Source organism: Taudactylus pleione, unplaced genomic scaffold (assembly GCF_031769625.1).
Source record: "Taudactylus pleione unplaced genomic scaffold, aTauple2 ptg000103l, whole genome shotgun sequence".
NCBI lineage: Eukaryota > Metazoa > Chordata > Amphibia > Anura > Myobatrachidae > Taudactylus > Taudactylus pleione.
Window position 1 is genome coordinate 1,016,915 of NW_028284505.1, and position 26,087 is coordinate 1,043,001.

The 26,087-nt window shown below is 45.2% G+C and overlaps 2 protein-coding genes across 4 annotated transcripts; one reads left to right on the forward strand and one right to left on the reverse strand.

The window, feature by feature from the left end:
* Nucleotides 1-426: 426 nt before the first annotated feature.
* Nucleotides 427-7,403, reverse strand: TYW3 (tRNA-yW synthesizing protein 3 homolog). Of its 3 annotated transcripts, none has more exons than XM_088470765.1 (6): nt 6,253-7,400; nt 4,320-4,400; nt 3,386-3,484; nt 3,190-3,261; nt 1,316-1,449; nt 427-831 (listed from the first exon to the last, which is right to left on the reverse strand). In XM_088470765.1, exons 1-6 carry the CDS (start codon nt 6,547-6,549, stop codon nt 627-629), a joined length of 888 nt encoding a protein of 295 aa, XP_088326891.1. In that variant the 5' UTR covers nt 6,550-7,400; the 3' UTR covers nt 427-626. The 3 variants fall into 3 exon arrangements, with proteins under 3 accessions (XP_088326891.1, XP_088326893.1, XP_088326892.1); XM_088470767.1 differs by having other exon boundaries at nt 678-812; nt 6,253-7,402; XM_088470766.1 differs by lacking the exon at nt 427-831 and adding an exon at nt 838-929 and having other exon boundaries at nt 6,253-7,403.
* A 99-nt stretch (nt 7,404-7,502) lies between these two features.
* Nucleotides 7,503-23,242, forward strand: CRYZ (crystallin zeta). Its single transcript, XM_088470768.1, has 9 exons — nt 7,503-7,572; nt 11,085-11,205; nt 13,456-13,608; nt 16,824-16,987; nt 18,266-18,317; nt 18,614-18,763; nt 19,240-19,341; nt 19,577-19,672; nt 22,998-23,242. The coding sequence occupies exons 2-9, from the start codon at nt 11,095-11,097 to the stop codon at nt 23,157-23,159; spliced, it is 990 nt and encodes a 329-aa protein (XP_088326894.1). The 5' UTR covers nt 7,503-7,572; nt 11,085-11,094; the 3' UTR covers nt 23,160-23,242.
* The last annotated feature ends 2,845 nt before the right edge of the window (nt 23,243-26,087 follow it).

Consider the following 26,087-nt stretch of genomic DNA (forward strand, 5'->3'; position numbering starts at 1 on the left):
TATAATGGCAAAGAGCGTTAGGGGTCGTTACCGGTCCGTAGGGTTACACCCCCCACCTGGCAGACACATTTGGGCACTTATCCGAAAAACTGTGTAAGCGAGAAGATTCCGGGAGTTCTGCTAAGGTGAAAGAGACGATCAGTTAAACATCAATGTTTACTGGCTTGGCTCAGTTAAAGCATATATATTTTTTTTTACCTGAAGACAAAGTGGTAGGCTATAAGAAGAATATGTTGCCTTTGTTTATGTCTTCAGGTTAATATTAATGATTTATAATTCTGCACAATGTCATAGACTACCATGGCAACCACAGTCACATGTCACTTTGAGTGAGCAGAGAGGCTTTGAAAAAGTCCCTCTGAGCTCTGTCTGCTCTGGGCACTGTGACATTCTACCCCCCCCCCCCCCCTCTGCCTTCACCTGACATGTTAAGAGTTACAAGTTTGTGTGTAACAGAAAGCTATTTTTTATTTTTTTGCAACATCCAGAGAGATTTTGACAAGGAGATATTGATTTGTAGAAGGACTGCTAAGTAAAATTGCTAGTTATGTACAAGAAAAACACTTAACTTGCTTTTTAAAGAAAATCAATAAATAATCCTATTGCTGCTTTAATATGGAATAAGACTATAATAGATCATCATCATGATGGAATAAGACACTGGTGTCTGTATCATCAACTCCATCTTCACTCAGACCACAGTCTGATCTCTTGTCCACGTGGTGCTTTCTCCTGCGCCGGGTATAGACGGGACTGGAATCCTCGGCCTCGCAATCTAGGTCACCGACACTGTTCCTCTTGTGTAACGCCGTCTGGAGGCAACGATAGAACCTGCAGAGAGTCAGAGGGTAATATGCATGGCCCCTTGTGTCCAGGATGAAGCAGACACTGCTGTTATTGCTGGAAAACAAAATGGCCGACAATGCCCCCTTGTGGGGGAATGGCGCAGTTACAGTACAATAACATTACTTGCTGTGTGGTAAGAAATTCAGGACTGTGAATTTCATAACTTTATGGATTTATACAACCTTATACTAATAGCGCAAAATGTGAAAACATTTATATATCAGCCTGGACCCTGCCCTGATGCTCTTGTCAATACTTTTTCCCAAACACGCAGTATAGGGAGCCATTTGTGTACTGGGCCACAGTGCCTCACAGGAACTAGTAGAATGACCGGCTGTGCATAGGTTCAGTGTATAAATGACTGCCTTCAGGGAATGTGGTAACGGGAACGCTTTAATAGTCCTCGTTATTAAATAAGATCTAGGTCTAGGAGTCGGAGAACACAACTATAATATGTATTATTACACACCTGGCAATTCTCTTCTTGTTCTCTTGCATCTTCTGGTTCGCTGTTTGTACTAAGAATGTAATATATTCATTGCTCACCAAACATTCTCCCTTGTGGCTCAAAGGCACTTCCAGGCAATGAGTACTACGTACAGCCTGTAACACAGAGATACAGACAAACTGCTCAATTATAACGGACAACAGCTGGAGAGTAAAACATTTTATTTTTCAATTTATTTATTTAGTTTTTTCAGATATGTGTTGTGCTTGTTGTATGTATAAGGTAAGGCATGAATGTACATAAATATCCTGGTTATAGCTTTTCCCATTGTGCCGGTCACGTTTGTTTGCAGAGTTAACCGATCGCTACACTGGCCGCTGTCTGACTTCCCTTCTCCATGTACTAAGCCTTAAAGTGGACGGAGAGAAAGTACCAACCAATCAGGTCCTGTCACTTTACAGGCTGTGCTTGAAAAATCACAGTTAGGAGCTGATTGGTTGGTACTTTCTCTCTATCCATGGCTTAGTACATAGACCCCAGAGCTTGTACAATGGCAGTTAAGGTGCTGATAAGTTGGTACTTTGGGGACTATATACTAACCCTTAGGTCAGTATTCAATTAGAGGCGAAAAGTTGGAAAAGTTTCGACTTTCTGCCTCCTTCGCCTGTTTCAGAAGCGAAAACTTTCCGTGCGCGTCCCCGCTTTTCTCCCTATCAATTCCTAAACAGGCCAAAACGGAAAGCGGCGAATGCGGAACAGGCGGAAAGTACTGTCAGAATTGGGGAAATCAGTCTGTACCCCCAAATAAGATGCACTAACATAGGAAATCAATGTAGATGTGTACTAATAGCCCTAATAATAGTGTTTGGGGTACTTGAGTAATTTAAATAGCTTCTTATTAGCGTCTATGCAAAAGTGAAGAATGGCAGAAAGCTGTATTGTCTGGTGAAAATAAGTAGTGCAGTCATATTTGGGTACGTGTAAATAGGTGCTATAGAAACATAACATTTTTTTTCAATAGTGAACTTAAAAACAATGTGAAACCACCCTCACACATGCACCTGCAATCCCAAAAACACTTGGCCCCTCCTTACAACACCCCAAGAAGTCTATTTCGCTAGTTTGTATAGTTGTCCGCCCACTTTTTACTTTTTCGCCCCCAAAACTAAAGTACTTTTTTTGGGGGTGTTCTGAGGTAAATTTTTTTTTTGGTTGATTTGTCCGTTGGGGAACTGTCGTTTGCACCCCAAAATAACGATTTTGCACTTTTTTTCTGCTGCTATTCATAGGAGAAACTTTTCCGCCTATTACCATGCATTGAGTTTCCGCTCACGCGAAATCGTCCTGTACATGAATATGGAGATACTTTGAAAACAGGCGGAAAGTCCGAATCCGCGGAAACTTTTCGCCACTAATTGAATCCGGCCCTTAGATGGAGAAAAGGTTAACAGAGGTAAAGTACCAACCAACAAGCTCCTAACTGCCATGTCACAGGCTGTTTTTCAAAAATAACAGTTAGGAGCTGGTTGGTTGGTACTTTATCTCCATCCAAGGCTTACTAAATAGACCCCTGAATCTCCATCCACACGATGACACTTTCACACCATGACAAAACCATCTGGCACTGTCGGGGGGATACATTATATACATAAAGGAAATCACCACAGAACTAATTTTGTGTTTTAGGTTTATACGTCTGATTCTTGATCCATGTGGTGTATCTGCTATCTGTCTCCTTGCTCTGTAACATATTCTGGTCACGCCCTCAATTCATCAACAGAATGGCTAATATAGTAATTAATCAGCTTTCATTTCTGCCGCTAGAACGCGGCACCTAATCTGTTGCATGAAGTCTAAAGAGTGTTGAGCGTAAACATTAATGACATCATAATTACCATAATAATTTTCCCCTTCTTGCCGACGGTGATTCCAGAGTTTCTGAACCCTGAACTGATGGCGACTCTGTGCTGCATGGACAGAGGAGACAAAGATTATAATTGTGTACAGGTGACAGATCGTAAGGAAAAGCGATAGAATGTGTAAGTCGACCGTAAGTTTCTTTCAACAAATGCCGGCAGAACGTCGTCTTACTAGGAGCTGCGCATCCTTCAATGTGCGACACTGGACATGCAGGACGAAGGGTTCAAATTTCAACACTGCGTCCCCCGTGGATCTCTGAAGGGCTGCAAACTGATTGAAGGCAGAAATTAATTAAAACGCTGACCCAATGGGCTAAATCGCAGTTACGGTACGTTGTAAGCTGTACTGAGGAGGCAGGATACCGGGAACCCTAAGGGGGTCTATTTACTAAGCAGCGTTAGGAGACAGAGTGAAAAGTGATAAGGTACCAGCCAATCAGCTCCCAACTGTCATCTCACAGTCTGTGTTTGAAAAATGACAGTTAGGAGCTGATTGGCTGGCACCTTATCACTTTTCACTCTGTCTCCTAACACTGCTTAGTAAATAGACCCCTGAAATGTTTGACGGCTAGAAGAGGGTCAGATGGGGTAGGTGCTGTGCGCAAGAGCTAATGAACAAGAATGACGGGTTATTGGTCAATCACAGAATATAAGAGTACAATTATTTAAAGAGCCATTAAAGATACAATGTCACATTATCCTATATCAAATGCTGTGTATAACTGGGGCAAATTATAATCCTGAATTATTTATAAATAGCCAAATGTATCAATAATTCTCTCATTTCACACCTATTCCGCATATTATCTCATTATAGAGAAGTCCCACTCTATATGAGCCAGCAGACAGTGACTGACTGACAAGCTTGTAGTCCTGCTCTGTAGAAAGGTCCTGTGTGAGTTGGTGGATTCATACCAGTGTTGTCACATGTGATGTTCCCAGACTGTGCCCCGCATCCCCCGTACAGAGGTGCCAGAGGCGGGAGGTCAGTCTGGTCCCTGGCAGAGGCAAATAGCGTCTCCTCTCCTCCCCGCCAAACGTAGGCAATATGCCAGAGATTGGAAGCACGAGAGATATAATGATTAGCGCACCGTGTGCGCACTCACCACGTCATCGCTTCCGCAGAACTCATGAGTTACAAAAAGCCACGAGCAGTTCTCCTTCCGTACTACGGACAGATCAGGATCCTGGGAGAAAGTTATATGCATAATGAACAGATTATTAGAACACATTGATATGAGGGAATTTATTTCTGCGTTAATAGGATGGTCAGAGCGCAGACAGAAGATAAAGTTTATCACACAAAAGCGATAATCGGGAGCTATATGCTACCCTCCGTATGCAAATGTACCCCCTACCCAAATTATTCTACTGTATATGACAAGAATATACTTACCTTATTTTAGGTTGGCCTAGTAGTGCCGACTAATGTAGTCTAATGGTGCGTACACACTGGGCGATTAAAGTGGACGACTGAACAATAACGATATTGTTCACTTTATCGTCCATTTTTTCACCAAAACGACCAACGATGCGCATTCCCGCAGGTCGTTCGTCTATATCGTTCACCTGGCAAACATGCAGGCCAACCTGACAATATCGTCAGGTTGTTGCATGTTGGGGAATGGGGGAGAGAGCCCGGCGCTGAATGATATCGTTCAGCGGGTGTGCTCAATGTCATGAACGACATTGAGCACACCCTGCCAGGACGATATCGCTCAGGGAGCATATAGTCTAGTGTGTATGCTCCTTTAGACTTTTACTTATTATAGGGGATGCAAAATAGCACATTGGGGTGATAAATGTGACGCCCTCTCTAGTGTTAGTTGATCCTGTTATGACTGCAGGCGGAGTGATACAGCCTTGTAGGTATGCGTGATCGGTCACAAGTAGAGGGGCGGAGTCATTTAGCTCACGGTGATTTGTCCCGTCAGAGAAAGAGGGGTGGAGGGATATAGGGGCTTATGCAATAGCCTGCAAGATGCAGGCACGAGCGTAATTCCAGCCAGTCAGCCCTTATGTTTAACCTGGCTTTGTCTATTAAATTGTTTGTGTGGGAGGTGGTAGGGGCGGAGGGGACTGGCACCCTATTGATTTTAAAAAGAAGGGGAGCACTACCACACTAACAGAGTTTAAAACAGAAGGGGGTGTCCCCATTACAAAGCCGCAGCAGCCAGAAAGGAGGAAAGTGTAATTCCTGACAGGACTATACAGTAGGGGGCTGAGGAACCAGCAGTGTGAGAGGGGGGCAGCGCTGCCAGGCCTTATACAGAGATGGACGTAACCGCGAGTTGTGGCTTCTTCAGCGCTTGCTTGTCTTTTCACTATAATATATATACATATATATATATATATATACACATACATATATATATACATACACATTAATATATCCTTCCTACTTATTATCTACACTATACAACTCATTATTTAGGTTCCTTTTTACCTTAGTTTGTTTCATCATACTGCTATTAATAATTGATAATTCATCAGGTTTTCACGTGTTATATGACTACCATAGCAACCACAGTCACATGATATAGTGAGCAGAGATGCTTTGCAAAGCCCCTCTCAGCTATTTTGTGACACCCTCCCCTTCTTCCCCTCTGCCATTGCATGGCGCGCTGGTAGCTTGTATCTGTGTAACAGAATTACTGCTTTCCTACCAGAGAGATTTTGAAAGAGAAATGATGAAAAATGCATGACTAAAAAGGTATGTTACTATAGCAACTATAGAAAGATGATAGCCATTTTATGTGGGATTACGGTTTTAAAGAGACCTGTCCCCTGGACTAGCCATCTCTCTAAACACTAATATCTTTCTGATGATGTTTTCCTAACTCTGCGACAACCAGCTCTCCTTCACATTGGCTAATGCAAGAAGACAGCAAGTGATTATGACACACTATACCCATATAGAAGACTCATGGAAGATAGGACATCAACAAGTACTACCAGCTTTGTAAAGGAGATAAGAAGATCAGTGTAGTCTCCAGGAAAATAGATCATCTGTTCCTTGTAAACATCCTAAATGTCTACCTCATCGATGAGGATGATCCTTCCAGAGCAGGAGCTGGTGGTGAAGTAACAGTCCTGGAGATTAATGTCTCTCACAGTCTCCTCTATGTCCTTGTCCACACTTCCCTTCTTACTAAGGTCTGTCCTGCGGGACGCCTGGAGCTTCCAGTGGGAGAAGGGCCCAGGGGACTCGGAGATGGAAGATACGGTCTGCGGCTTCACCAGGCTGCAAGGAGTGATGTGCTTCTTCAGGTTCTCCAGGCTGCTGGGGACACTCTGGTTCTGTGATTCCTGGAGACTACAGGGAGGGGTCTCCATGCTGCAGCAGGCACCTTACTCTGGGGGATTGCCAAGATGAAGAGGTTATCCTAGTTCTTTGGGGATACAGGATAAAACTAGGCTCCTTGGGTCTGTGGGTACAGCCGGGTGGAGGAGGGGTCCCTGGGTCTGTGGGTACAGCCGGATGAGGAAGGTGTACCTGGTTCTGTGGGTACAGCCGGGTGAGGGAGGGGTCCCTGGGTCTGTGGGTACAGCCGGGTGAGGGAGGGGTCCCTGGGTCTGTGGGTACAGCCGGGTGAGGGAGGGGTCCCTGGGTCTGTGGGTACAGCCGGGTGAGGGAGGGGTCCCTGGGTCAGTGGGTACAGCCGGATGAAAGAGCGGTCCCTGGGTCTGTAGGTACAGCCGGATGAGGGAGGGGTCCCTGGGTCTGAGGGTACAGCCGGATGAGGGAGGGGTCACTGGGTCAGTCGGTACAGCCGGATGAGGGAGGGGTCCCTGGGTCTGAGGGTACAGCCGGATGAGGGAGGGGTCCCTGGGTCTGAGGGTACAGCCGGATGAGGGAGGGGTCACTGGGTCAGTGGGTACAGCCGGATGAGAGAGGGGTCCCTGGGTACACCCGGCTGAGAGCACCAGGCTGCAGAAGGAGTCCCTGGGTCTCTCAAGTGTGCAGAGAGGGTATCAGACAGTCTTACAGCTCAGTGCTGGGGGTACAGACATATCACTGAGCTCTGGTCCTTGGGGCGCACAGCAGCCAGTGTCCGAGATGCAGGTATCCGGGACCTGGAACAGCATTCACATTCCACCCAGCAGCTGCACACCTGGGAGCCGCCATATTATGTACGGAAGCTCAGGCTAGCCAAAACAATTCTCTGACTAGTCCGCGAAGCCAGCACGTTGGCTGTGTGACAGTTTCCCTAAACAAACATGGCGGCGGCCGCCCCTACTTCCCACCCACATGTCAGTGCAGGACACGCCCCCTGCTGGCCGGGTAAGTACAAGTAGCCGCTGTGCTGTGTGTGCTGCTGGTTCCTCCTCCAGGGTCCTGGTGCTGACAGCTGCAGGGTGAGAGCACAGCCATGCCGGGTTACAGAACCGACACAAAGTAACATTGTCTGTCTGTCTCCCCCACTGGATGTTGCATAGCAGGCTTTTACGGTTGCAGTTCTGTATATGTCAGACTGTCAGTGCATGCTGAGACTTGTAGTCCTACATCCTTTGGAGATCCCATAGTTTCCCCCTCTATGGTTGCATACAGCCATCCTATAGCTGCCCAGCACTGACTGCAGCTGACCCTGATCTCCCGCAGGTGGGAGGAGCTCTGCAGCCACAGATAATAATAATAATAATAATAATATAATAATAATAATAATAATAATATTACAGTATGAGCTGAGCCTCTTCTCTCCACATTACTCAGTCACCATCTGTGTTACTGTAATTAATATATATATATATATATATATATATATATCTCCTCTCAGAAATCCCTATGTGAGACGGGGCACCAGGTTCATATAAGGGGGCGTCACTGGGACAGAGCGAAGGTCATTTGTACAAAATTCCGTTCATACCGCTATATAATGTGGACATTAACCCTGCCACTAACTTGTCCTGGATTACAGATTACATGTTCAGCAGCCGCCACACATTTCACCAATCCTCATTATTATTACTTTGCTGTATGTGAAAACTATTTATTTGGCTTTAGGGCCACAAAAGATGAATGTTTCAGACTATCGTAGATCTTTAGGGTAATATTGCTGCGTCACGTCTACAGAACAGCTTCCTATCTGGCCCTTTGAACTGGAATGTGGTTAATTACTATCAAAATAAACTCTGGTAAGTGCTGAAAACTGCATAAAACCAATTTGGACCCCAATATTCTGCACCTAACTGGTGTATGCAATGGTTCCCAAACTGTTCTGCGGGGCAATAGCAGGGGTGCCATGGGTTGGTGGTCCAAGACCACATCAAATTATGATTATTTATGGTCTAGAATAGACAAAATCAGAGCTGGTGGCTGCCGATCAGAAAATGTGTGTACAAACCGAACGTAACCCTCCCCGTCACCACGTAACTGACCCTAAGGATGACCTATAAGCACAGTTTACTTAGGGCCGGACTCAGTCGGTATTTCAACGCCTATCTTAAGTCCAATGTCGGGATACGGATGTCTGCATTGGGACCGGCGGCCGCAACATCCCCTTTTCCTCGCACGTAAATCTTTGGCTAACGCATGTTAACCCATATATTGCGTGATAAGTACACGGAGCTAAGGGTTAACGTGTTCGAGGCAGCCACGATAAGGGCAGAAAGCGCTACTTAACGCAGGCGTCTGTACGATCCTCAGCAGGAGGTAACCTGAAATCCCTGTTAAGTGCTGCCTGAGGGCTTATCACAGGCTGCAATTGAATAGCCCTGGGCACAGCATCGCGGCTAATCCTCGCTTCGAGGGTAGTCGAATTCTGCCCTTATTTTGTTAATTTTTGCAGCGTTTCGCATTTGGCCTCGGGGCGCCGTGGAAAACCATGCTGGTATTTTAGGGTGCTGTGATTCAATAAACAAGTGTTCACGTTTTTGTAATTAAACACAGTGGGGCTTGGGTTATGGGTGTGTTCCAAATCTGGTAATCTCTACACGCGACCTGCAGCCTGCACTGGATAATACAGGTACTGGCACCGGTTATAGGCTACACTCCAGCAGACACTGGGACTGTGCCATATGCTTGGAGCAACCATAATATGTCCTCTGTGCTCTTGAAAGGTATTTATTAATTTAGTTTTATTTATCCATTCCCAGTATATTCTGCAGCAATGTACAATCCGGTCATTTTGTCAGAATATTTTATTCCGTTAGATTATTCCCTGCACAGTGACTCTTCCTATCTAAGAGGGAGATGTATCAAACTTTGGGGAGAGATATTGGGGTCTATTCCTGTAGCAGTAAAAAAAAGCCCTTTATCAGTGATAACAGGACTCTTCAATGCTTCACCCTATTCATAAAAGGTTACCGTGAAGAACACTCAGATTTCCCCAGTGGTGCCCTTGATTGTTGTGGATACCACTTCTCCATACAGTAGTATGGGGAGAGCGATTCATAGAAGCTTCTATAGAATAATTTGGCAGCTCAGGATGGTGTAAGGAGGCTTGTTAGGGGAGAAGAGCAGAGAACACCGCTGTCTCCCTGCCTTCCCGCTGTTCTCCCCGCCCCCTTCACCAAAAGCAACCAGTCAGAGGAGCCCAGGGCATATGCCCCAGTCCCCCCTCGCTCTTCCCCTTACCCCAACCGCCACTATAGTAAGGTGACCCAACCTATGCATATGCCGGTTCACTGGTATGCAGTCGGAATGCAGACAGTCTAAATGCTGACTGTCGGCATCCCGACTGTCTAATCCCGGCAAGTGTCTAATGACAGGCGTCGAATTCCCAATGCCTGTCATTAGACCTATGCCGGGAGCCCGACACGCGGCTTACCGATCGAAGGTAAGCTGGACACGGACAGCCGGGCGGGGGCAGGGATAGGTTAGGGGCTCCCGGGGGGGACTTAGAGTTAGGCACCACCCCGGGAGGTTAGGTTTAGGCTAGGGGGGGTTTAGGCACCCCCCCCGGGAGACTTGGGGTTAGGCTGCGGGGAAGGGGGAGGTTAGGTTTAGGACTTAGAGGGGGGTTAGGCACTTGAGTGAGAGGTAAGGGTCAGGCACCCCTAAGGCAGGGTTAAGTGGCGGGGGGGGGGGGGGGGGTTAGTAAATAGATTAAATACTTACCTGTCGGGATTTTCACTGCCTGGCTTCCGCTGTTGGGATTCGAACCGCCGGCCATACTGATCCCGGTTCACCACCTCTTAACTACCCGCTCCCCCCTCGCACTGCCCCACACCTGCCGCCGAACTGACTTGAGATGACCAGGTGGCAGGAGCATATGCTGAAGGGAGAACCTTACCAAATCCAGAGGACCACAGTATCGCTGGAGCCTTGGTTACCGGATTACATCGCAGGATAGGTAAGTACACATTTATATATCACATCGAACTGATGTGATATATAGTGAAAAGTTATTATTTTTTTACATGAATAGACCCCAATGTACCAACCAGTGACTTCTGTCATTTCTCAAACCCAGCCTGTAAAATGACAGTAAGACACTGATTGGTTGATACGTTATCAATCTCCAAGGTTTGATCCATTGCACCCTAAAGGACATAAAGAATAACCTGTGATATTCTTGTTATTGTTTGTTACTAATCTTAAATGGTGCTCCAACCAATCAGCTCCTGTCATATATCTGAAAAATGACAGTTCATAGCTGATAGGTTGGAGTTATTTAAGATTAGTAACGATTGATAACAAGATTAACATGGTACTAATACTATGAGGGTGGAGAGTGTCTGGGATTATCTTTGTGAGAGCTCTCAAACCTTCAACTCTCCGGCATCCATCTTGGCTGTCGGTGGCGTCCAGTTGCAGGAGTGACTCCGTCAGAACTCCAGAAGGTCCCCGCACTGTTCGGCCAGACTCACTTACGATAAATGTAAGCTCTTGATCATACTGAAATATGTATTTATCACGTGTGTTGCAGGTAAACTAACATGGCGTCCGTGGGAAGAGTCATGCGCGCTATAAGGGTCCTGGAATTCGGGAAACCTGATGTTCTTAAACTCTTCACAGATGTCCCATTGCCTTCACCAGGAGATAACCAGGTACACACGCCTTGCTTAGCAGTTATTGCAGGTGGGATGGTATGTACCAGAGGGCTGTCCTCATTTATAAACGATGGCAAGTTTACACCTTGGCCAGCACAGTCATTTTCTTATTTCTAAAGGCGCCCGTCCCTCTGATGTGCCCGGAGTGCTGCAGCTGACTGCACCCTCTCCCGGCTAATTATGCGATGCATGGCCCATAGGCTACAGCGGCTAACGCCATCTTCAGATCGCATTCCGGAATTTGGTAAATTTGGCAGCATCGCCTCCCGCATGGAAACCTAATGGGGAAGCGGGAATGGAGGGATCACGTCAGGTATCGGAGATATCATCTGCTGCGGCCCCTCCATCATACATCCGGGGGAAATGAATCCCCTAAAAACGTGTGTTTTCAGGGATTAAACCGCAAATATACAATGATAAATGGTCCCAGGAGAGATCTCTATGGCGAGCTTGCGATGGTTGTTTGTTCTTCCTGTAGAGAAAACAAGTGTAGTACAGCTGGATCCGGTAACAGGGATCCTGGCAGGGAGCAGCTCCCCATATGTGCTGTATACAGGGGGAAGGGTTAGTCCAAAAGTGGACAACCATTAATACTAGCATGTAACCTACCCGCTAGGAACCTGTCTATAATATCAGTCGGATATGGTGTCGGTAATGTCAGCGGCAGTTGGCAATTACAGTGTTCTGGCTCAGCCTCGGCTGTGTAGGTGACACTTTAAAAAAACATGGGGGTACAGATTACACATTATGTGACGGACGTGTGCAAACCATTTTGTAATTGGAGTCGCTGAACCTCTCTCCCTGTTGAGCAGAAAAATGCAACCGCAGTGTCGCTCATCTGGGAGTTTCTCTTATGTGACTAAGGAGCATTTAATGGAATTACAAGTGAAAGTCAGTTATCTTCTCCTCTTATGCTCTGTACATCATGTATTATCTTGGGCCTGCCATAAATAGGTGTCACTGGAATGGGGAATGTATCATTAAGCATCGGGTGGTAGTGGAGACGGACATTCCTGGAAAAGCTTTGTGGATAATGGGTGTGACCCGCGTGAAGCAGACACCCCATCGCCGAGTGCACACTTCAATCGAACACTGATGTGTGTGTGGTTTGCCAAAGGACGGATCAATCTGTACGCATTGGTCAACTCTATCCATGTGCTTAAGTCTGATTTGACAATAAATTGCACAATTTGACGATTTGTCATTCCTCTTCGTCTAAAATCGTCAAATTGTCCAATTTATCGTCTAGTATGTATGCACTGTTGCGCGCTCCCATACGCCATTCATCGCATCTTCTGATCTGCAGTGCAGGCAGATCTGAAGATATCGTTAACTATTTTGTACAATTTGTCTAGTGTACACGGCCAAGCGGACGACCAGGCGATATATTAACGATGAAACAACCAATCAATGCAAGATCTATCGTTCGGTCATTTGGAGGATTGCACAGCGTGTACGCACTATGGGCCTGATTCAGAGCCGCTTGTAAGCGGACGCTCGTTCGCTCCGAGCGATGTTTGCCCAACTGCGCATGCGTACGGATTGTAATACGCATGTGCGAGCCAGTCAGTGCGGTCGAAAATCGTTTGTTCGCTAAATAGCGAATGCCTGCTATTTTGAGTGACAGAATGAGGCGTATGTGGGTGGTAACAGGGGAAGGTGCTTGAAAACGGGGAGTGGAGATCAGAACGCAGGCGTGCTTAAAGGTCAAAACGGGCGTTTTATGGGTGTGCATAATTAATACAGCAGCGTCATTGACCACGTCACTGGGTTATTTTATAGCCAGAACTGCTCGCAAAATTGTGGTAGCAAAAACCAACCACAAGAATAGCGAGCAGCTCATACCCTGGTCGATGTACTTGATTAATCTAATAAATAGCGGACATGACGTATGATGCGAGCGGCCAGGGGGCGTATTTTATTCAAGAAACGACCGCAAGTTTTGTTCGCTCGTTCAGACATAGAGGCGTGAACAGACCGCAAAGAGCGAACGGTTCATTTGAATAGCCACCCCTATTTTCTGAACGAGCGAGCGCAAATAGCGTCCGGCTCTGAATCAGGCCCTATATCCGTTCCTTTGAGGATGAAGAGAATTTGGAACGACCATTGCGTCATCTGGTCGAAGTGTGTACCCAGCTTTAGTCATACTGCTCCGCTTGGGGGCAGATGGGTTTGTTTTTATTAACAAACATGTTTTATTTTTTGTTTTTTTTAATTTATATTTTTGTTTGTTTTCTTTCTTTATAGGTTTTAATCAGAGTTCACGCATGTGGGGTGAATCCAGTGGAGACTTACATCAGAGCTGGTGTCTATGCTCGGAAGCCGAACCTGCCGTACACCCCTGGTTCTGACGTGGCCGGAGTTGTGGATGGAGTTGGGAAAAACGTAACCTCATTTAAGGTAAGTGATATATTTCTATAACTTACAATTTCTTTTTTTTTTTTTTTTTTTAAATGTATTTATCTTTTTTATAATAAATGGACTGTAAAGGTGCGTACACGCTGGGCGATATTTTGGACGACGGAACGATGACTATATCATTATCGCTCAGTTGTCCAAAATATCGTTCAGTTTTTGCGCAAAAACTATCAATGATAACGACCAGTGATGCACGCTCCCGCTGGTCATTGGTCTTTGACGTTCATCGCCTAAACATGCAGGCCAACCTGACGATATTGTTTGATTCAAGAGTGCCCTAGCAACTAGCCCTACTTTTCTCTTTGTCTTTATACGATATTGTCAGGAATGAGGGAGGTAGCCCAGTACTGAACGATATCGTTCATGATATTGTTCAGTGCTTGTGCTCAGTGTCGTTAACGACACTGCGCACACCCCTGCCGGGGCGCACTAGATGATGTTGTTCATGGAGCAAATTGTCTAGTGTACGCACCTTAATGCTTTGCTTTAGTCCCTGCTGGTACATATTTGAGATGGTGCATCTGAAATGGTGTGCAGCAATTTCTACGTCACTACAGGGATTGAAATTTGTGTTTTAAAAATAAATGAATGAAAACAAAAAAAATGTAGACACCTCTCCGCCCCCCACCACCACAAAAAAAAATTAAGAAAATTAAAACCATCACTAGCGCTTCTACCTCGGCTGATACTGGAAACATTGGGGGGCCAAAGCATATGGGGTCCACCGGTTTTTCCATTATCAGCACAAAGCTGTGAACGTCATTACTGATCCAGGCACGCCCATTACCCATTGATTTTGTTGATCGCCATCACTTACATTTTTTTTGTTTTTTTTGTTTTGTTTCTTTATTGCAGCATCAGCATTAGAGAAAAGTAACAATTAGATGCTTACAAAGTATTATAAAGACAATTATATAAATATATTGGAGTCTATACATATATTTCAGTAATTTGGAATACAAGCGTTAACAAGATGATTGTATTGAGTTATACTGTACATGTAATAAAGAAAACCTGGAAACAAACCAAACCTAGGTAATTCTTTAGAGTGAAATGGGGATAATTTACGTTTAAAATTTTTCAAAATGAAACCATGCCGTGTCTCGCTCAGCACTGCACGGAATAGGTGTATAATGGGTTTTTTTTTGGTTTCCTTTCTAAAAAGTACAAACTATAGTACCCAGCGTTACCCAGGTTTAAATCAAACTTAAGTTTTATTATGTGAATTTGTTCACATTCATCCAGTGGAAGGCTCAGTACAGGCTCCCTGGGTCAAAGTTCTGCCCAGCGTACACCAACGAGAGGTCCGACCGGGACCTCAACCCCCAAAAACTTGGCCAGGATCCAGCTGGACCATCTCTTTAGTTTTTTCCCAATCGGCGCAGGGGTGTCTGACTGCATAACCAGACAGACAGACAAACAGACCAATGGCTGGGACCCACGTGGGCTTAGCCAATGAGCGGCTCCTCCACGTGGGTCCCAGCCAATGAGCGACCACTAATGGAAGCGGCCGCTGATTGGCTGGCGCCCCAGCTCTAATGATAGCTCATTCCCGCAGCGGTCATTAGCGATACTGTAACAATACGCTGTAGCGTCTTGTTAGTGTCTCCGGGGCCCTTTTTGGAATACTGGGGAGAACATCGTGGGACAAAAGGTGAGTATTGGTTCTTTTTGTCAGGTACAACCATTGGATACTTTACATTGAGAAGGGGACGTGAACATCTGGGAGTGCAGGTAAGTGTGTATGTGTGTGTATGTATGTAATTTATTTTCAGTGTGTTTTTTTTTTTTTTTTTTTTACACATTTCTTTACAGGTGAACTACATGTACCATTGAGCTCTTAATGCCCAGCATGCTGGTACTTGTGGTTCTCCAAATACCAGCATGCGGGGAGGCATGCTGGGACCTGTAGTTCCACTGTAATGACAATGTGAATTATTCAAATTTTTACACACTACACCTACACTATCAACCCACCGCCGGGCGGGCAGAGCCCCAAGCTATCAGCCTAGGCCAGGGGTGCCCTGGAGAGGTGGTCTCCTTTATTGGAGGGGTCCCCAACTCCCCAGGGATCCCTGGCCTGGACTGACTAGCGGTTAGGGCTGATGCTGTGGCCCGGTGAAAGGGCTCCCCTGGCTGTGGCATCAGTCCCACGCTAGAAAGGGTCTGGAGCTGGTTTTAAAAATAGGTGGAAACTCACGCCATTTTTTTTTTTTTTTAAATCAGGTCTGGCCCTGTCGCCTGGTGCTGGTTCTTTAAATTACGGTGGAACCCTATTCATTTTGTTCCCCATAATGTTAGGAACCAGGACTGGCTGGCAAGTCTGGGGCTGATTATGCTTTTTTGGGGGGGATCCTATGTAATTTTATTTTTAAATAAAAACACTTTGTTTCTCCCTGTATATGTAATATAAACAAAGTCTATTTTGAAACTTCTATTTCACAGTGAGTTTGCTACAATCTCGCATGAGATTGGAAACTCGATTCTTAGTAAATTTGTGAGTTGCTTATTTATCATCTAAAGTACTTCCTATTTTGGCCGATGGTGAGTTTTTTTCAAGTCTGCAAACTCACACAAACTCGAATCTTAGTAAGTTTACCGCTAGGGCCAGGGGCAGAAGTATGGTAGACAATGGAGGCCCCTGCCGCCGGGCGCCAGCATTGAAAGGGCACCTCCTCCATCAGCCATAATATATTCATCCCACTTAGGGCTGTAAATATGAGGGATAGGGGGGCACTAAATGATGCCTTGCCTCCAGGCGTCTGGGATGAACTTATGTCACTGCCTAGGGCTGCTGTGTTAATATAAATATAAATATATATATATATATATATATATTAGTAGATTTGGAGGCCAGTCTTAATAAAGACTCAAGTTATTGTGACAGCAAAGTCCTCTTTCTATTGCATGGGTACTAATTATGGATGCTCCAAATGATGATCTAAATACATATTAATATTTTAAAAACGTTTTCATTTAGGCCGAGAAATCAGAATTTGTGTTGGGTTTGCAGAACCCTCAGAATTCCCGATCACCCCAATCAGAGAGACCCAAACTCATGACTGTTTTTCCTAATCCCAAACCAATCCCGGTGTGTTCTTGATAATGATTTAATTTGTGATGTTGGATGATGAGGAAGTATAACTGTAAATTCCCAACCTGTGTTTAATATTTTGTGTTCATTTGATGCTGTACAGAAAGGTGATCGGGTGTTCACCATGGCAACCATCACAGGCGGCTACGCGGAGTACACAGTGGCGTCTGAAGATACGGTTTTCCCTCTGCCCGAGAAGCTGAACTTCAAACAAGGAGCAGCCATATCTATTCCGTACTTTACCGCCTACCGGGCGCTCTTTAACAAGTCAGTTCCATGATTGTCTAATCACTTTTTCTATGCATAATTTCATCTGCTGGGCACCTCCATAAGGTAGCTATATATGGTCTTCTCTGGCCGATCAGTATGATTGCCTAAATGTGGTCTTTTTGGTAACGCACATTGTGATCCGTCAGCCCAATCGCAGAGCCACCAGATCTGAGGAACGATGGGATCCGACCAGGCCATAGGGAACATTCTTCCCCAGGCGACACAAGTCACGGCATATAGGGGCAGATAGTCTATTCTATGCCCATCTGTTTAGTCCTCTAGTGGACACAATAGCTGCCAAACAGAGACTGCGATGTCTCCCTAATTTAAGCACAATCCTCCGTTTTTACTGGTACCTTTATTTTGTGTACTGTATGTAAGGAAGCAGAAATGATGCTGCTGTAAGGTAGAGCTTACAGAATCCATGTAGTACTGTATAAGGGAAAAACAGAGTTTCAGTAATAGTATAAACATTTTTTATTCATACGTCTATTTGCACTCTCCACTTTGCTAGTGGCAGTTTTTCTTTCTTGCTGGTGAAACGCCTTGAAGTTGCACGTTGGTCTCCCCCCTTTATTAATCAGTTTATATTATGGTCGTTGGTTACAAACACCCTCCCCAATTGTCTTCTAATATGGAGAGAGCTATTGAGACCAGGGGTATAGACGGTTTCCCAGCCCGGTTAAGCATTTATAACTGCTGACACTTTATACAAGGGCAGAGCTTCTGATGACTGGCAGCTTTAACCGACTGACGGATAGGAAATATACCCATTAGAGGAGGTATATTTACTAAGTGTCGACTTCTCAAAAACTCTGCTTGGTAGCATCCACAGGATTTAAAGTAACCATAATAAAAATAAATGTAAAACCCTCCAGGTTTTGTATCTTGGTAAATATACTCCTCAATGTGGCTCTACACAGGCCGACTGGTCAGCCAGATCTCGTCACAGGTGTGTGTCCAAATCTGAAAGGTCTGTCCATTCCAGCACATGGGGCAGGGTCTGGCATGGGTTTGTGGTCTGCTTTGCCCAACACCTGACGTGTGTGTGTGTGTGTGTGTGTGTGTCTGTCTGAACACTTTGATTTATTGTCAATTATGTTTCAAACTGACAGATTTCCTATTAATTATGTCCAACAGCTTTCCTATAGCAGAATATGTAATTATTCTGAAAAAAAAAAACACTACAGTTTCTTTACATTAATTTGTACATATAAACTCTATACATGATTCATGCTGTTTGTGGTGTTCTGTAATTCTCGTTCTGTTACACAGAGCGCATGGCCGGCCTGGAGAGGTGGTTCTCGTACACGGTGCCAGCGGAGGAGTAAGTCACACGGCCAATGGGGACAGCTACAGCTTTACAACTTAGTAATGATAGAGACAAAAAAGACAAATTATAAGTGCACAACTCCAAATTACTAGGTGTACTGTGCCACTTAGCTGTAGTCTCTTACATAATGCCAGGTGGTCTCTATTTAGAAGGTGCACTTCAAATGTGTTGATTATATGCTGTGCCCTCCATCTTATGCCGGCAGCCATGTTGGCACCTAAGGCATGTGGGTAATGGGCTCCACCATGGCAGGTTTGTGCGCTTACCCCCTGCCCGATCTTCCTTTATAGGTGGGGATCGCAGCCTGTCAGATCGCCAGAGCCCATGGTTTCAAGGTGTTTGGGACTGCAGGTAGCGCCGAGGGATTACCAATCGTTCTGCAAAATGGGGCGCATAAAGTGTTCAACCACAGAGATAAGGATTACATTGAGAAGATCCAGGTAATGCCCTCCTCCTGTTCTAGACTGTCTTATACTTTATCTAATTCTTCCCAAACCCTCGCCTCCCGGAAACTTGTCTTGGTAAAATGCTGTCTTTAAATTTGATAGATTGTTAGCTCTGACGAGCAGGGCCCTCTTTCCTCTTTTATACCATCATCTTCACCCCGTTGACTTCAACATCACCAAAGTGTTGGGTTCAGCCGGTGCTGGTTTTGTGGGTATGAGTGCCGCAGTGGTAATATCTTATTCCCATGTTATGCGCTTTTTATTTTTTCTTCTTGTTTTGTTTGCATTGCTTCTGTCTATGTACGGTTAGGCGCTGCGGACCCCTTGTGGCACCATATAAACAACGGACAATAATAATAGTTGCCAAATGAGCAAAGAGAGACATTCAAACAAAATAAAAAATATTACTACAGTAATAAGTGGCTAAAGGACAAATACAGCTAATAGCGTCCTGTTGTTATTATGTTTAGGAGGCCGCCGGAGGAGAAGGAATTAATGTTATTTTAGAAATGTTGTCCAATGTCAACCTCAGTAATGACCTGAAACTTCTGTCTACTGGAGGCAGAGTGATTGTAAGTACCAATACACCCCCCCCCACACACCCTCGTGAGCACAGACACCCCCCACCCCTGAGCTCCCCCCCCCCCCCCCCCTCACACACACACCTGAGCTTATACCTATTCTACCTGATGTCATCCTGCGCCCCTCCCATTTATATATACGTATCCCATCTGATGAGCCCGCCCACCCCAAATGCTGTATTTACCCCTATTGTTCACACTGACTGCGCTATCTCCTTTACCCCAGATTATTGGCTGCAGAGGTTCGATTGAAATAAACCCGAGAGATACAATGGCCAAAGAATCCAGTATAATCGGAGTTTCACTGTTCAGCTCAACTCAGGTAATGATCTATAACAAGGCATTATACATTCTTGATTGAGTCTTGCCTACGGTTTCCTTTTTGTTCTGACCTTGTTTAATTTTTGTTTTTTTTTATTTATTTGCAAAAAATGTTAACTCAAAAAGTTCACATTGCAGGAAAGATAACTAAAAGAACAAGGTAATAGCGGGCATTTCCCAACTCACTGTGGGTAATAGACCGTAGACTAAAAAGCCCAAATATACAACTGCTGCACTTAAATCTAATTAATGAGAAAAATGGACATTGCTGCCTTCCACACACTGGATAAAGACTTCGGGCTTGAATCACTACCTATCGCAACTGTGAATGCAAGTTCCACTGCGATAGTATGCTAATCCATTGCGATCGCTATGCTACCGCAGCACAACATAAGGACGCCCACTTTACCTTACCCACATCTGTAATGTTTGGCAAGACTGCGAAATCATCGGTACAACAAAGTACCATCGCAGCCTCACGCACACTTGCACAAGGCTCTGACCTTACTCAGAAATTGCCAACTTCAGCGCACGCTATGAGTACTCAAGCTGCGTAAGGCATCGCAGTGAATAATTTATATATGCCCCCACAACTGCATTCAAACGAACTGGCATGTCTGCGTTTCACAGACCAACCCCCCACCCCCGTTACCTCTCACTGATGGCACTGCCTGTCAATCACTTTGTGATGGCTCTGCGTAATCCCTGCGATCGCAGTGGATGGCTCACGTACTGCGATTCATGCGCAGTATGCAACAATCGGCTGATTCACTACTGATCGTAACTGCGATTACGTAAGCAATCAGGCCCTTGGACAATATATAGATATTATATATTCTTTTTTAGAATACATATTTTTATCGATGTAAAGGAAATTCAATTACACATTTTTAATTGTAAATTGTACTCCAGTATATTTACAACTCTGAATCAGTGTCCAGCGCAGGGCCGACAGGGGCAATCGTCCCTGGGCCCCCACACGTTAAGGGTCCCCACACCCATCGGGGTTAAAGTGGACCGAAGGAGACAGAACCAGTTCCGCCCCCTCCGGCCAAACTAACCCCGGCGCCGCAGGGAAGCTCCATTTGCCAGGCGTCCGCTCTAACCAGCGGACGCCCGGCTCCCTCCCCGCAGCGGCAACCGGAGTCGGAGCTCACGTGAGCTCCAGTTTCAAGCTCATGCAGTGCACCAAGGGAGGGACGTCATGACGTCTCTGCCATAGTGCAGAGGAGCAACCGAGCGTACACGGGGCTTAGCTTAAGGTAAGAATCAGCTTTATTTTTTTTTTTTTGAATGCAGGCGGCCTACTGGGGGAATTACTGGGGGTGGGGCATTACTACAGGGGACATTACTCGGGGGGGGGGAGCATTACTCGGGGAGGCATTACTACTGGGGGCATTACTCAGGGGACATTACTCAGGGGGGGGGCATTACTCGGGGGGAGGCATTAATCATGGGGCATTACTATTGGGGGCTCTACTAGAGAGGGAGCATTAGTATTGGGGGCACTAATAGAGGGGCATTTCTACAGAGGGCTCTACTACAGGGGGAATGACTACTGGGGGCATTACTATTTGGGGTACAACTACAGGGGTATTACTACTGGGGGCATTTATACAGAGGGCATTAATACAGAGGGCACTACTAATGGCAATATTGCATAAGGGGCACTACTACTGCGTGCACTGCATATGGGGCACTACCACTGTGGGCACTGACACTACTGGGTGCACTGCATACGGGGCACTAACACTACTGGGGGCTCTGCATAAGGTCCCCATTGCGCATACCCCCAGTTTGTCACATTTAATAGGAGCCCCCACATGTTTGTTGCCCAGGGGCCCCCACAGACCTTAATCCGGCCCTGATCCAGCGTATCTGTGATCATTCCATGGACTCCAGGTCTGTAGTATATACTTACCACTCTGGATCAGTGTCACGTGTGTGTGTGTATATATTTTCATGTGTAAAATGTATGCAAGCTCGAGCCAAAGGTGGCAGATCAAGTTCATTTATCTGAGAATCAGTGTAGGGACTGGCCAGATGGGAATGACCGTGAAGCGGTGGTCAGCTTAACAAATTATTGCAGTATTTTGGAACCAACAGTCCCTATGTTCAAAGGAGTTGCATATATATGTATATATATGTATGTATGTATGTATGTGTGTATATATATATATATATATATATATATATATTTAAGCAGATTAACCCTTTTTGCGCCTATTATTTATATCAGCTGCACCTTGGAGGGGGATCCCCTGTTAGTGGGACCCAAAAGTACAATGTTTATAGGGATACAACAATTGTGTAAAATACACTAGTCTTGGTACCAATCAATAGGTAAAACTCCAGTGTTCGTGAAGATGATCACCCAACAAATGGCCAATGACAAAATTAAATCTAAATAATGATTTATTTGATAAAAATTCACAGGTCAGAAAATACAGCTTATATAATATTGCTGTGATGCCACTAATAGGAAGATGCCGTATATCTTTTTTTTTTCAGCCTTTTCCAAAAGCCATTTTGAATAGCGGTAATTGCGTTGAATATCAAACACTACGCGTTTTGTCCGCATGGGACTTCTTCAGGGGTAATCAAGTTCTTAAATGACAATTCTCATGTGGTGTGAACTTGGTCTTAAAGTGGACCCGGGATTCAAAAGGGGGTTAGATCCTTTGAATAGGATTAAGCCTGATTTGGATAATAAGTCAGGTGTGATAAGAACTTGCAATTAGAGAGGCCATACACCTCCAAAAACGGCTTGATCTCTTGTATAGGGTTAAGCTTTGAAGAAATTCTAGAGCTTCTATCCGGGAGTTCAGTAGAAAACAGTCCAACTGCTGTAGTAGCTGTATTTTGTGATCTGTGAATTTTTATCAAATAAATCATTATTTAGATTTAATTTTGTCATTGGCCATTTGTTGGGTGATCATCTTCACGAACTCTGGAGTTTTACATATTGATTGGTATTAAGACCAGTGTATTTTATGCAATTGTTGTACAAATGATGGAGTTTTAGCGCCCTTGAAGGTACCCTCTTTGCTATATCTCTGGAACGCAGTTTCCCCAAACTCTGTCAATACAGTCCAGGTTTTTAGGATAACAATGCTGGAACCCAAGTGGTTAAATTATCTTAGATATGGTCAAGCATGGATATCCTAAAAACCTGGACTGTAATTGCGGAGTTTTTTGGAACCTGCGCTCTAGAGATCTTAATAGCAGTTTCTACTGTTTCCTTGATGGTAAAAAAAAATCAATTATAGAAAAAAAAAAAGTATATTATAGATTTTTTTATTTTTTATTTTAATTTCTGAATTTAGGATGATTGGAAGGAGGCTGGGGCAGCGCTGTTTGGAGGCATGGAGGCTGGCTGGCTGAATCCGTTGATTGGTCCAGAGTATCCCCTGGAGAAAGCCCCACAGGCCCATGAGGACATTATACAGACTAGTGGAGCCACCGGGAAGATGGTCTTTGTTCTCTAGGGGCTGCAATGGTGGCATTTAATAAAACAAATAAACAGAGCACTTATGATCCATTAAATCAATGCTGGAACTGTATGAAGCAACCTGTTACATTAATCTCTGAAAGTGTTTCATTCAAAATTCCAGGATCACTTCTTAAATGTGAAAAATTAACCTAAATCCATTTCTCAATTATTATAATTTTTTTCCTTTTTGTTATCATAAATGCATTCTCCATAGTGATGGTGTAACACATTGCTGCCTCTATCTAAGGTTATGTCTGTGTTTAACCCTGTAATGGTACCGTAATACTATTGCGGATTACACCCGGTGCAAGCCCCTAGGCAGTCGAAAGCTCGGGGCCCCACTCGCAAATTAACTCCTAATACATTTTTAATTTTACAAATCAAGAATTTTAATAAACCAATTTTATTACACAAAATAAACATTAACATATTATGTTAAACAAAAATTCTTAAAACAATATTAAAGAAAAAAAAAAAAATATTTCTAGTAATCCAACAAAACTATAAGCATTTCACTTGATTCAAATTTTTTTTTTTTTTAATATGGTGAAATCTCTCATCATATTGGAAGTCTGCCTTTTGCAAGACGTGGTATTCGGTGGCCGTAATGGCAAGTGAGTTCAGTTCTTCATGTGTCACTGAAGGTCGATGACAATTTTTCAATATTTCTCCATTGTCGGGCCTGTAGGCCGGTTCCTACTCTGCCTATCTGGTAATCTGGCACGGTGTGATACTACGGTATTGCTGCACCATAACGGTGCATAGTATTATGCTGTAACTCTGCCATGTCATCGCTCCAGACAGAGCCCATCTCTCTCCCTTGGTACATCCTACAATGTAGCCCCATCCAGGCTCATATAGGAGGTCTCCCATTCATCTATTGGACACTGAAGGAGTGATATAGAGGTGGAGCTAGTAAAGCATCGGGCGCAAGAGCCTAATGTTTTACCTCTGCACATATGTCCCGATGGTTACAGCCGGGGAACACAGATGAAAACTCCATGGAGATCCATACAATTCCAATGGGCATTTCTGGGTGTTAACTGGGGTAGGGGGGACGCACACAGCAGTTGGAGGGGTAGAGGGTGTCTGAGTCAGCCATGGGCAAGTGCATGGTCCGACTGTGCGGCCAATGGTGCGTCGATAGTGCGTCTTTGTTGGCACCTCAGCAGGTGGGCGTTTCAAAAGGATGCCCATTGGTCGAGGCTTAAACATAAATAGCCAAGAAATGCAGCTGCTACTGCAAATACGTTCACCTCTGAATTACTCCCTCACTGACAATGGGTTAAGCACTGCTGATCCTTGCCTGTGTCTGACTACCGACTTCACTTCTGCTCCTCCTGCTGATACAGTGCACTGATCATGGCCTGTGTCTGACTACCGGCTTCACCTCTGCACCTCCTGCTGACACAGTGTTCCGATCCCGGCCTATGCCTGACTACTGGCTTCTCCTCTGCCTCTCCTGCTGATACAGTGTACTGATCCCAGCCTGTGTCTGACTACTGGCTTATCCTCTGCCCCTCCTGCTGATACAGTGTACCGATCATGGCCTATGTCTGACTACTGACTGCACCTCCTGCTGATACAGTGTACCGATCCCACCCTGTGTCTGACTACTGGCTTCTCTGCCCCTCCTGCTGATACAGTGTACCGATCATGGCCTATGTCTGACTACTGGCTTCTCCTCTGCCCCTCCTGCTGATACAGTGTACCGATCCCGGCCTATGTCTGACTACTGGCTTCTCCTCTGCCCCTCCTGCTGATACAGTGTACCGATCCCGGCCTGTGTCTGACTACCGGCTTCTCCTCTGCCCCTCCTGCTGATACAGTGTACCGATGATGGCCTATGTCTGACTACTGACTTCACTTCTGCCCCTCCTGCTGATACAGTGTACTGATCATGGCCTATGTCTGACTACCGGCTTCTGTTCTGTGACCTCCTGCTGATACAGTGTACTGATCATGGCCTATTTCTGACTACTGGCTTCTCCTCTGCCCCTCCTGCTGATACAGTGTACCGATCCCGGCCTGTGTCTGACTACTGGCTTCTGTTCTGCTCCTCCTGCTGATACAGTGTACCGATCCCACCCTGTTTCTGACTACCGGCTTCTGTTCTGCTCCTTCTGCTGATACAGTGTACCGATCCCGGCCTGTGTTGCTGGTCCTGTATATGCTGGAATTATGCAACACAATATACTTTGTATGTAACATATTAAAGCTGGATAAGTGACAATTATGCCCTCTTCATAGACTGGCTACACTCACTCTAAAATCAGGCATTTGGAAACCCCCCTCTAGAAATCCTGTGTTTGCCACTGGTCCAGGGGGTTTAATTAGAGCACATAAGCAATATCAGGTGGTGTTTGAGCAATATCAGATGATGTTTTCATGATCTTTACTTAGACAGGTACAACAAATAATAACAAGGTTTATGTTTGTCATGTCCCAGGATGAGTGATGCCATCAAAGACATTGGGCCAGATTCGGAGCTGCTCACAAGCGGCTCGATGTTAATGCACTGCGCATGCGCCGCGTCTGGATGCGTGAACCCCGATGAGCGACTGAAGTTCAGCCGCTACGGGGCTCGCTACAAGTCAGGGCGGCTGTCGATGTTGACTGACAGCTCGCTCCATTTTTTGGCGGGTAGGGGGGGTGGCCGGACAAACGCAGATGCTCCCTTAGGAACGCATGGCGTTTGTTGGGAGGGGTTATTGTCATTACTAGTGATGTCACTAGTGGACTTCCTGCTCTATTAGAGCAGGAAGTCCACTTGGGATTGTGGCAGCTAAACCCTACTACAGGGTCTCATCGCAAGCCCGATGGTCGCGATTATCATGACGCTCTCCTTGCCGCTCGCACAAGCTGTGGGTGGTCTCCCACAGCTTAGCGAGCGGTCGGAGAAAAAAAAACAAAAACGCCCACA